The 12,795-nt window shown below is 39.7% G+C and overlaps 1 protein-coding gene across 11 annotated transcripts in view; it reads left to right on the forward strand.

Moving 5' to 3' along the window:
- The first annotated feature begins 4,386 nt into the window (after window positions 1-4,386).
- The window catches only part of LOC146361607 (target of Nesh-SH3-like), a 36,321-nt gene continuing 27,912 nt past the window's right edge, over window positions 4,387-12,795 (forward strand). For 2 of the 11 annotated variants that reach the window (XM_084921319.1, XM_084921320.1), the window contains exon 1: window positions 4,396-4,761. In XM_084921319.1, coding sequence (XP_084777445.1) covers window positions 4,671-4,761 — 91 coding nt within the window. In that variant the 5' untranslated portion in view covers window positions 4,396-4,670. Of the gene's footprint in view, window positions 4,762-4,782; window positions 6,256-12,795 lie in introns of those variants that run through there. The other 9 variants (XM_084921310.1, XM_084921311.1, XM_084921312.1 and 6 more) reach the window with 9 other exon arrangements.

The following is a 12,795-nucleotide window of genomic DNA, read 5'->3' on the forward strand; positions in this document are numbered from 1 at the left end:
TGACTTAATTGACAGATTAAGGAGACTTAGAGGGGCTGTTAAGTGTAAAAAAAAGTCATGTGTTTCAGCCTGTTATGGGTCTTTGTGCCTCTTTGTGCCTGTTTTAGTGCTTCTCTCAGTTGTGCTGCTGAAGCCTGAAGGCAGACAAAGGCAGCATTGTGCAGCACTTTCCCCCAGAAAGAAAAAAGGTTATATAAGCGTCGCTGGGTTTTCTCTCTCCTGGCTTCAGCGCTCATCACCGTGATGCGATGCAGGTGACGCGTGGGCTCTGGCAGGCCGAATCAACGCAGGCGCTTTGTCAACAAGGGACGTTTGATTGGTTAAAGAGCTCCCAGGAACAGCAGAGGGCGGATATACTAAATGTCAGCTTAGCCCTGAAAGTCAAAGTTCACTCCACTTTTCTTTTCTGGAGACTTTGTGTTGAAACTCTCAACAAAAAAACAAACAAACCCAAAAACATGTGTTTGCAATGTGTTAAATATTCATACTAATCAAGTTATCAGTAGGCTGAGTTTTTAAATGTCATGTGCATCATTTTCTACTAATTTCCTCCAAACGAAGCCAAACATTCTATTTCATTTTTTCACCACACTCATGGATTCACTGATGGGACTGACTTGGAAGCGTCTCCATTACTTTTTAAGATATGTGAAGTCATGAAGCATCTGAAGCCATTTAACATTTACAGATGACTGAGGAGAATGAAGAAAACTGGACTCGTTTCAAGAAACTGATCCTGTTGCAAGTCAGGGATTAAAACAGGCATGTTTTGGTTACGAACTTAGAGGAAATGCAGCAGCATCATTCCTGATAAACAATTCCGAGATGTCATTGCTATAATGTATATGTAGTATTCCTGGTAACATGTTTGTGTGTGACTTTAAATCTCTTAATCACATTGGAACTGAAGTGAAACATAACGTTTTATTATTATAATTAGTAGTAGTAATAGCGGTTGTATTAACAGTGTTAATGAATCAGTGTGCAAAATGTTTTTATCTGCTATTAGAGTTCAGTCGTAATTGTTAAATCGACTCGTTTGGCGTTGGACTTGACTAAATTGGCCGTAGAATAACAGCGGCTCATTGACCTAATTGGCTGCGTTAGCGTCATTAGCCCAATTAGCAGTGCAGTGGGAGCGTAGTGCCCTGGGGCTGTGAGTATGTTTCTAATAACAGCATCCTTAATTAGTCTGAGTCCGTCGAGTTGGGCTGCCGTTTGATGTGGGAGCGTTTAAGTTTTACAAGATGAAGCGTGGAGCCTCTCTACTGCTTGCAGAGAAAAACAAGCTTTATGAAGGCAGACAGGACGAGAGGAGCGAGCTTTCACAACCTGAAGTGTCAACTTTGGCTGCAGCTTGTTCAAGCTTGTTGTTCACAGCTGTCAGACTCTTTACTGCCCGTTTAAACCTGCAACGTTCACACTTCAGAAGGAGCAGAATGAAAAGCGGATCCACTCTACTTCTTCACTGTAGCCAAACTGGTTTATCAGGGACACTTTTCTCCTCAGGTTTCAGAGATTTCCTGAGCTGTGTCCTTTAACTCTTCCACTAGCAATGAATTACTTGAGAGTTTTAACTGTATGGAAAATGACTGACATACTTGCATGGAAGTAACACAGTCAAGTGAACAGGAAATTTAGGAACACAAGAAGGTCAGACAAAGGTCAGAGGTAAGCACTGGATCTGTGGAAGTAAATGGGTAAACTCTCAGGTACGATATGAGCTAAAGTGGAAATCCATACGTAAAGAATAAGATTAACAAGCCATAAAGAGTTTTACAGTAGAAGTCAATGGGTTAACTGGAATGGTGAGAATGAAATGAATAAGGAGTGTAAAATAAACTGGTTTAACAGTTAAAAAAGCGGATAACAACCCCCAAATAAGCAGAACTTTATGGTTGAAGCAAATATTTTTAAGTAAATTCAGTTTTGTTAAATTTTATTTAGGAAAACTATGGAAAGAAATTTTGTGACTTTCTCAAACTTAAGTATTTAGGAATCCTATAAGCTATTAGATTGAGGAAGGGGAAAACTATGCAAAAGATTACTAAAAAGCACCACTGAACGACACAGGAAATAATTCCTGCCTGTGACTCCCTGTACAACTCCTCCATCTAATACACTGTAAACACTGCAATAGTTACACCCTTTTTGCACACGCACTACAGTGAAATAGCAAATGACACAGTTCACAGGTTAGTCAATATATATATATACACATATATATATATATATATATATATATATATATATATACATATATATACATATATACACACACACACACACACATATATACATATATATATATATATATATATATATATATATATATATATATATATATATATATATATATTCCACCTCTGTAATATTCTTGCGAATATTTTTTTATATTTATAATTGATTTGTGTATATTATTATGTATTACATTTGTAAACTTTGTACCATATTGTGTTATTTAAAAAGTTTAGTCTGTTACTGTTACTGAAAAATCTGGGAAATGAAAGGATTTCTTTCAGTTGTAGTTCTGCATTTGGCCATTGGGGCAAATATTCCATCCACAGCATCAGCTCTAACACAGTTTCTAATAGTAAACGATGAGGCAGCCTCTGGATTTTGACCCACTGCGGCACTCCTCTGCTAGTGTTACACTTTACTTTAACACTAGTTACAACAGTATTGACACTTGATATGCACCTGTCATCATTTCCTTTTTCAGATTTTTTTTCATTTTTTTTCTTCGCTCTCTGCTGCTGTTGTGCAACACAAATCTCGGATACTTCATTCCTCTTCTGCATCAGCTGCTGTTTGGCAGTTTTCCCTTTCTCCTTCATCCTGTCGCATGTGACGGCACGTGTTGGATACATAAACCCAGAGTCCAGGGCCAGGTTTTGGGTTTTCCTTTCAGTCATCACTGCTGCTCCTCCTCCTCCTCTTCATCCTCCCTCCATTCAGGCTCCAACTTGGAGAAAACATGTCAGTTTTTGGCTCTGTGGCTGTTCTCAGCATGCACGTGTGAAGAGAGCGGATGTGTTGTGATGTGGGCGGAGCTTGTGTGTGTGTTTTTGTGTGTGTGTGTGTGTGTGTGTTCCCATCGTGCTCAGGTCCAGGAGCAGCGAGGCCACCGAGGACGCTCTGATTTCACGAGTTTTACTGCGAGCACGTGCAACAAACCTCAGTGACCCAAACACACTGCTGCTGTGATCAGTGTGTGCATTAATAGATGTCCCACTGACAGACGCTCGTCACAGTAGTTTGTCCAGTTCTGTGTTTGTGAAACATCCCCGGCTGATATACATTCCTGTCGTTCCTGTCAGTACAACCCTCAGAGCTCCTCCCACACAGGTTCCACATCCAGATGCTACTCTGTGAGCCAAACAACAAAACGTCTGCTATCAACATCATTTAGGTGATGATGGTGAAACATGAGGCTACAATTATACAGAAATTAACTACAATAAACACTCCTTACACCACAAGAGGTAACTCTTCTCAACAAGCTGTCAACATGTGCAGCCCTTACATATATGATTAAATTACTCAATGAACTGGAAGGGGCTTCAAGGTCAAGGGCCCCTGGGCCTTATCATACTCAAAACCACAACTAAAGGACACAAAATAACAACAAAGTGTAACAACATCTACACAATTAAAAAGCCACAAGGAGAAACAAAACAACAAGAAAGACAAAAAACAACAAAGAGAACTGAAAAAAATCCAAAAAAGTCAAAACAACCACCAACAGCCACAAAACAGAGATTAAAAATGATCAAAAAGAGTCTAAAAGACCACAAAGCGGAGAAAACAAAAGGATACGATGTAACAAAAATGCAAAATGATACAACAAAGTAACCACAGAGCCACAAATCAACACTAACAAAAAAAGTCAAAAAATAACCAAAAGAGATAAAACTGCTAAAAACTGAAACAAGAAAACAACAAAAAGACACAAAAGAACTGATGAAAGAAACAACATGAAAAAACAAATTGTGCACAACCAGAGAAATGTCTCTTACACTAATATGATTTTCTCACTTTTACATTAAAAAAAAGTCTTGGCACAGATGAACACGGGTGTTACAAACAAAGAACAGACACTAAATGGATGATTTCACTGTTGACACAGTTTCTGACGTGCTTGTGGTTCTTTGTGATCACAGCCTGCTGCTAACCTCCTGCTCTGAAGTGTCCAACAGCCAAACCCTGGAAAACAACAAAATGAGGAAAGGGAGGGGTGAGGAAGGAGGAGGAGGTGTGCATGATGAAAAAAGCAGAGAGGGGGTAAAAGAGAGAGAGAGAGAAAAAAAAATCATGTTTGAGGTCCAGAGAGAAAAGGGAGGGGTGCAGGCTGCCGAGAGAGGAGGGCATGTACAGTAACAGAGGGCCGTATGTGGGGCTTGGAGATGCCTTCCAGGCCACGCCCACCTGCAGAAGCTATAGATGTTGCTGTTTCAGTGGTCCCCCTCTTCACAGCGAGGACGTCCGACAGCTGAACAAGTCCTAAGTCCGACTGACCAACTGCAGGGAGAGGCACTTAGTGAAGTTGTCCAGCACCTGGTCGCTCCTCATCCTTTAAATTTGCGCCCCATCTTCATCTCCAGGCTAATCCCAGAGGCTCCATCCTCGCCTTCATCCTCGTCTCCTGCAAGCTGAAGCTTTGAGAGGTCATGCCGGGCATCACTCCCCTCCTCCGAGTCCTCCTGCTGCTGCTCGAGGGCACGACTCTCCTCAGCGGCATCCCTGCACAGAGGATCAGAGGCAAGTGCACAAAACGGCACGCAAAAAACCCAAGTTGCATAGCGTAATGTGAAGTCAACGGGGTAGCACGGGCATGAAAGAAAGCAGAAATAAGTAAAGTAACAGAGCTGTAATAATAAAAATGCAAAAACTAAAAGAGTAAATGGCTCATTTTATGCATGAATGAAACAGATTGGCATAAAGTTGTGAAACAAAAGATTGTGACATGCTTACAAGTAGTACTAAGCAGTAGGAGGTTTGAAATAAATGAGGAAAATGTACAGAAATAAATGCTAAAAGAATGGAAGTAAGTGGGTGAAATGTCTACAGAAAAGAAACAAATAGTTGTGAAACAAAGTGGCATGAACTTGATAACAATGTAATGTAGAATAATGTTTGCAGCAACAAAAATGTGTCTGTGGGTCTGTCAAACAGGATGGATGTAATAATTAATATGTGAACACGTGTGCATAGGATGGCAAAGTCGTGAGGTGTGAGAAGACAAAAAGTCAGGTTTAAGTCACGAAAATGTGGAAAAGTGCAAAGATGAAAGTAAATGGATGTAGGAGATTTAGGCAGGAAGCAATGCAGGTACACAAGAGTGAAAATAAATGGTTAAATTATAAAGTAGGAGTAGGGAGGAAAAATCTGTCCACAGAAGACGGATAAACATAAGAGAAAAAGAGAAAACATTAAAGTTATGAGGACAACGCTAGAAGTGCTAAAGTCAGCATGATGATTGGGTACAACTACCTTGAAGTTAATTATAAAGTTAACAGGCTGCAAAAGGCAGTCAAATATCTCAAACGTGTCCAAATTAGTTCAGTGTGATGAGTTTATTGAATCTTTTGACACATGAGGAAACCCTGAGGAAACTGAATGTTTAAAAGCTGAACAGCATTTTCATGCTGCTACTTGTCCCAAGTTTTAGCAGAATTAGCAGATTTCCCTGGTTGGAGCGCCTGCTTATCCTTCAGTGTTTCTGCACATAAAAAAAAGACTCATTTGTGAATAGATTTGAGTTTTTGTCTTGCTTAATCTGCCATGTGTGCCATTAATGACCTGTGCAGCTCTTCGCCTGCAGGTGCTTGCCTGATTCTGTCATCAGTGCGTTCTCTCCTTTCTGCTGACTCGGCTTCTTTGGCTGCAATAATGGTCTGCAGCTGCGGAGAACTGACAGAATACTCTTTCAGAACACTTTATAATACATGCATTTGTATTGGCCTTTTCCTGATTGCCTTTTGGCTGAGTGTTGAGGTGGATTTTGGTTCGGTGTCTTTGTCAGCTCCTGCAGCCAGGCTTTGCTGCAGGTTGTGCCTGCCCCGGCCCGATGGGAGGAGGGGCTAATTCATGAAATAACCTGTCATTTTTTTCTGCCTCAGTGAGCTTTTTATGTTATGTAAGATGATAAAATCCCCCTCATTCAGAGAGACACGGTGGTCTGACGTGACGGCTCAGAGAAGATTACCTCACCGGGTGAGAGACAGCCAAGAGCAACATAGAGGGACAGAGAGAGTGAGTGATGTGTTTGGAGGAGCTCCGTGTTTTTTTTTTTCAGTTTGTTTTCTTTTTTTTGGCATATATTTTCCGCAGTTCTTCCTTTATAGGGAAGTTTATTGGTGGCAAAAGTACAGAGTGAGCAAAAATGTAATTAATGTGGTGAAGAATAAGAAGCACACAGGGACACGTGTGTAAATGTGGAACAAGTTTCGTGCTAAGTCCTGCTTTGATTTTGTTTGTTTCAGCTGGTTTTGTTTCAGATTCGGGGGATCCTTGACAACAGTTTCATCAGGCCACGCCCACATACAGCTGTTAGATTAATTTTTTATACCGAAGCTCTTAAAGGGAAAAGTTAACTAGCCAAACAGGGGATTACGGGCCTCTCAGAGTTTGTAAAACAAAGACCAGTTGCAGGGGTTTTGTCATTGTTAAACTTCCATACAAGTCCTGTTTTAGTTTTCTGGGCAGCTGCTTCAAAAAACAGCTGTTTTCCGTTATTTTCGTTGAATACATCTAGGTACAAATAGACTTCGAGGGTTATAATTTTGCACGTGTAACTGTTTCTTCACATTTTTCCCTGTGCAAACTCAGAGTGGATGTAAAGCTTGTCCTATCAAAGAAATGCCATGTAATATTGCAAAAAGATTTCTCTTTTGACTTATTGTGTAAAACGATAAGGTGTCACTAACACTAATTTTTTTCTCTGTTCTTCATTTTTATTAAATACCTCTCTAATTTGTTTGGTTTCTCTTTGAACTGTTTCTCCCCTTAAAAGCAGCCAAACTGAGTTTTTTTTTTTTAACATAATGTTGCAGTTGACCTGAAGGGGCCCCCCTTTTCGCCCTTTCTTTTTTTTTTTAAATTAAGTGGGTCATTTATAAAAAAATAAAAAACCCAAGGTTAGTCCCCACTTAAATGCTAAAACATGCAATATCTATTGAGGCACCAGCAGTTAGTCAGTCCCCATAGACTCCCCATTAAAATGTCCAGCTTTACTCGAGAAGCCAACATGTTTAGAGTCGGATACACAAACAGATTTAATTATTACAAATGTAACTTCAGTTGCAGGTGACCTGCAGGGGGCACTAAGTAACATTTTTGTACTTTCATTGATTAGTTGATGAATTTTAATTGTATGAGTGGGTGGGTTTTTGATGCTGTTTTGTAGCTTACCTTTAGGGTGCCGTGACACATCTCATGATAATTAGCATTTTATGTTCAGTAAATTAAATCCAGTTACACAAAAACCATCTGGAGGTGTGGCCAAAAGGGGGTGCAGGATCAACGTGCAGTCTTTTTCTCATGGAGTTTGTCAAATAAATAACTTTGAAGATTATTTCAGGATCAGTTTCAGGCTTAAAGTTGAGTTTCAGCATGTTTTAGTTCTTTGTGTATTTTCTTTCGGGGGGATTTCCCACCTGAAAGATGATAACAACCCTCACTGAAGCCAGCAGCAGGAGCAGAAGCTTGGAGGTCTAGAGATAGCGGGGCCTGTGCTGTATCACAGACAACTGTTTGAGTTCCACCACACTGTTTTACCGTTGCTGCTAATGAGCTGGCTCGCTCTGTTGTCTGGTGGCATTTCTTCCCTTAAAAGGAGCTGCTGCACACTGAGTGTGTGCAGAAACAGACTCCAGACTGCATGCAGGTGATTTCTTTTGCTAACTGGAAAATGTTATGTGTGTCTCTCTGGTTGTCCGACTACGACCAGTACCTTCTAATACTGCATCTTGTGTGGTGGTTTATTGTTCATGTTTTTTTGCAGTACTCAGTGACTCATGTATCACTTTTTGGTACAACATTATCTTTCAGTTCATTTTGATGTTTGGCTGTACTTCTAATGTAATTCTTAGTGGTAGTTATTTTGGAACCTTTCTGGGTTATGAGCAGTTTATAGCTGCTCTGTGTGCATAGTAGTACTTTATGTGTTCTTTGTGGATCAGATGCCGTTTTATAGTACTTTGGATTGTTTTTTCCCACAGTACTTTGATGTAACAGTTTGGTTTTTTGTAGTATGTTAGCCTTTGTTAGGACTTTATGCTCCTTTTTGGTACTTTATTTTGAGCAGTTTTGTGGTACTTTCCGATTCATAGCAGTGTAAGTTTAGAGTAGCTTTATATTTACTTTGATGCACTTGGTTCATTACTGTTTGTTTGTGCTACCTGGTGATGACATAGTTAATGTATAGTTCTTTATACTACATGGCAGTACTTGTTCTGTGGTTTTCATATTTTGCACACTTGGGTGATTTTTCTGTACTTTTACCTCCTTGTGATACCCTTTTCTTGTAGTAAGATGAAGTAAAAGACCTGTTTTAGTACTCTTGTTGGTAATTGTTGAGTTCTTATGGTTGTTTTTTGTGCTTCTGGGCATTTGGCTCTGTGCTGCAAGAATTTATAGAAAATGTTATGGTTTTTTGACTTTCTTTTGTACTGTTGCAGGTATTGAATGTAGCACATTTGATGATGTTAGTTGATGAGAACACTGATAGCTTTTTGAGCTATTACTGTTTGTGGGTTTATTTTGAGGTTTTTTATAGTACTTTTGGTTACTTGCTGGAGTACTTTTTCTTCCATTTGACGCTGGTTTCGTGGGTACTTGTGGTATTTTGTTGTACTTAATGTCTCTTCATTAGAGTCCATTTGTTCCTAAGGAAAAATGAGAGTCATTACAGAGATATAAGAGTTTGACACACCAAGAAAACTGCTGCAGCTGGGATATGTTGTCCATGCTTTTGGGAGGGGGGACCCTCGTCTATATTAAGCACTGTTTTTTGTTTGTTTTTTTCCGTGGGGGTGTGGGGCTGATGTCTGTCATGATGTTGAGGTTTATCCCTCCGCCTTCAACAGGCCAAACAGCGCTGCCAAGAATGAGCTACATGATTCCACACGTCCAGCATGTTGGCCTCTCTGCAGGCTTTTCCCATACTGATCTGCATGAACAAACAGCCCAAAGAAAACCTCGACAAGATGATGGACTGGATGTACTTGAACACAATGACATGCTTGGAAAAATCCAAACCTTACAAAAAAAAAGAAAAAGAAAAAAGAAAACATTTGTCTAGTGATTGGGCACATGCCGTTCCTCGCAGGAGGCTTTAATGCCTAATTAGACCTGATTGTTCCACTGAGCTTCTGCACAGAGAGTTAATCAGCTAAAACAACAGTTCAGAAGCAGAAAAATGCTCCTCTGCTGGAATTTATCACTTCAAACTGCTCAATTTGGCTCCACATTAACCTGTAGTCACTTCTATGAAAGGATGTGTCTTCCAGCAGCAGCTGATTTAACCTTCCTCTATTTAAGGCTGAATAACCTCTCACATAAACATCACAGAGCCTCAGTTGATGGCTTCAGCTGATAGAGATACTTGGATCATAAAAGTTAGGAGCACAATTTACAGATCACAGTGTTTTTTATGAAAGGTTTGAGGCAATAAATCTTCGTTAAAGACCTACAAAGTCAAAAATTGTCAACATTCCAGCATTCAATATCATCTACATGGGCTTTGCAACACCATTACAATTCAGTTTCAGTTCAGTTTTATCTATATGGCACCAAACAACAGTTGTCGCAGGGTGCTTTATATCAAGAAGGTAAGGTGAAGACTGTACATAACACAAAGAAAAGACTGAAACTCCAACAATCAGATCACCTGCCTATGGGAAAGTGCTTTGGCCACAGTGGGAAGGAAAAACTCCCTTTTAACAGAAATAAACCTGCAGCAGAACCACACAAAGCAAGGGGCAGCACCTAAATTGGTGCACATTAAGTTGCTGCAGCAATCTTAAAAAAAAACTGGACATATTTAAATACAGTGTGGTGAAATATTACAGATTTGCAGCGTTACATGAGCATTGTATTTGGATCATAAATGTATATAAAAAAACCTTAAAATTTTCTGAGATACTGCATTGTGGTGACAGCTAGACAAGATCTACCTGATAAGGTAGATCATCAGAAGCTAGAGAATAATAACAACTGTGTAGTGAATTTCTGTGTTCAGAGTAGAAACATTTTAAAGACAGAGGAATTTTTGGGATTACATGTGGGAAACCTTACAAAAATCCAGCTAACAGGTTCGTTATGCTGGGACTGGTTTGCAGTTCGTCAGAAGCCAGTCTGAATGTTACCATAGCTCGGAAAGCCACATGAAGGCACGGAGAGGAACATGAAGCATCACATGTGTGATTGCCTCGTCATTGAGTTTTCATGGTGTGGATTCAAGAGAAAACCAAATGCAGATGAACTCTTAAAAGCTTCATCATGTTCAAGCAAGTCGGTCCTCTTTAAATGGTGGGAAAGTGTTGGAAAAACAAGCAACCCTGGCTGATGTGGAAAACTTAAAGAGGCTGCAAGTCCTGCTGATTCAGCCATTTTAGGTTTAGGACTTTCAAGGTCAAAGTTTGAGTTCTTCTGGTGTATTCACATGAAGTAACCTTGATTTGGGTACAGTTGGACATTTTCAGCCTGTATCACTTCACAGGTAGTTGAAGTGTCTGCTGAACTCTCAGTTTACAGTGTTTCATTGATGTACTGTTACTGTGACGCTAAAGGAAAACTGAAAACAGACTGATTCCCAGGCAGCTTCTGAACGTCTTTTCTCCAGTTTCTGAGTGGATTATCAGAGATAATGATGCACAGGAAATGGAAGTCAAATCCGTTTCATGTCTGCGAGTTCTGACTCTGAGGAGGCTAAGTTTGATGCTGGCTTGGTTTAAAGCAGCTTATTCATAGAGTAATTTGGACCTCCTCGTGCTTTCCTGTGTTTGTACACTGTCAGAGCTCTGGGGCCTGGAAAATAAAAAGTTTATAGAGAAAACCCTGCAGGACTGAAACATTTTGTCCTTGTTAAAATTTTAAGTGTGGACCATGATGATGCACTTGAACCCTGCAGACAGAGGTCAGGAGGATCTGCCACTGGACACCAAACATGCTCATTAACTGCTTGAGCAGAGGCTCTGAGGGAAATCGTAAAAGCCCATGAAAAACAGAGATATACAGAATGTGGATTCTAGATGAGATATCCATCTCACCGTGAAATGTAATCAAAGCATGACTTCCCCTACAGAACAGACTGTACCTTCAGACTGGAATGTTCAGTCCAGTCAGAAACTTCCATGTTACTGGACTATAAACTGGACAGAGCTTAGAATAGAGCCAGTACTCATCCAGTTGAGGTGGTTCGGCCATCTAATCCAAATGCCTTCTGGACACCAGCCCAGGTTTTCTGGGCATGGAATGCCAAGCTCTGAGGAGACCATAACGTACACCAATATCATGAAATCAGTTGTATATCCCATGGATCTCTCTCAGGATCCCACAGGAGGAATTGGAAAACCTGAGGAAAGGATTGTCTTGAATATAACTTTGGGTAAGAAGAAGAAAATTGACAGACATAATTCTTGTCTCTTTGAAATAAATTTCTGGCAGCTTCATTTTGGAATAAAAGTGTTGGAAAACTCTAAAAACTCTTTCCATCATCAGGAATTTAATATAGCATTTATTCCAAAAATGACGTCCCCAAACATATAAAACAGAATCTCAATAACCTGTCAAGGGAAATGTGGTTTATCTCCAACAAACAGCAAACAAAGCAAACAAAAACAAGAAACATTTTAAAATTGATGAACAAACATTGTCTCGTTTGAAGACATCGTGCAACACTGGCCGTCTGTGTTGCAGGATTCTATATAGGATCTCCTTTGTCATTGGTCCTCCAAGAGAAAATAGCATTATTTTAGAGACCTAAAAAATCCACACTGTGCTGATTGATTATTGTGCTGTTCATGTAATTGACATGTTAATTCTGAGAACTGGTTTGTGTCCTTTATGGACGTTTTATGAACTTGGTCTAGATTCTTGCTTAGGTCCAGGCACTAACAACTACGTGGTTTGGGTTTTTGTTTGATGGAGCTATATATCAATAAAACTTTCACCATGGTTTGTTTTTACTGCCTTTGATTTCTAAAAACACAACCTTTACTCCTTTTTTTCCAGTTGCAGTGAGATTATCTTGGTTTGTTTTAGGAAAAGGTCCTGCTTTGTGTTAAAATAAGTCCCTTGAGAATGTAAAACCACATGTTAGGAAAAAAACTTTTGTCATCTGCAACAAGTTTCCCCTTTGTTTTCATCCTGTGACAGTGGCTACACCAGCAAAGAACATGTGGCCACAGTCTCATGGTTTCTATTTCAGACACCATGGAAAAAGACGCTAAAGGGGTACCCGCTGGATCACAGTGTGACACTGAGTGGGCTAGACTAAGCTTCAGTGATTAGCTTCGAGTGCAAATACCCTCTTTAATCATGTTACAATAACTTTTAATAACTCCTGCAGTAAGTAATAGGCCACACTTTTAACTCTGTTGATTTTTCCCCATTTCTTTCTAAGCTAATTTCTATAAAAGTAAAGTCTTATAGGCCCGTGTAGAAATGTTCTCTCCAGACCAGTTTTAGAGTTTTGGGCATCTTATTAGAAAATCCTTATTTGACTGACTTGAAGATTCGATAACATGCCATGTTTCAATCACTTTTTGAATTAAAAATGTAAGTATCTTG

The sequence above is a fragment of the Perissodus microlepis genome, chromosome 23 (assembly GCF_051167445.1).
Source record: "Perissodus microlepis isolate ML-2025 ecotype Zambia chromosome 23, ASM5116744v1, whole genome shotgun sequence".
Classification (NCBI taxonomy): Eukaryota; Metazoa; Chordata; class Actinopteri; order Cichliformes; family Cichlidae; genus Perissodus; species Perissodus microlepis.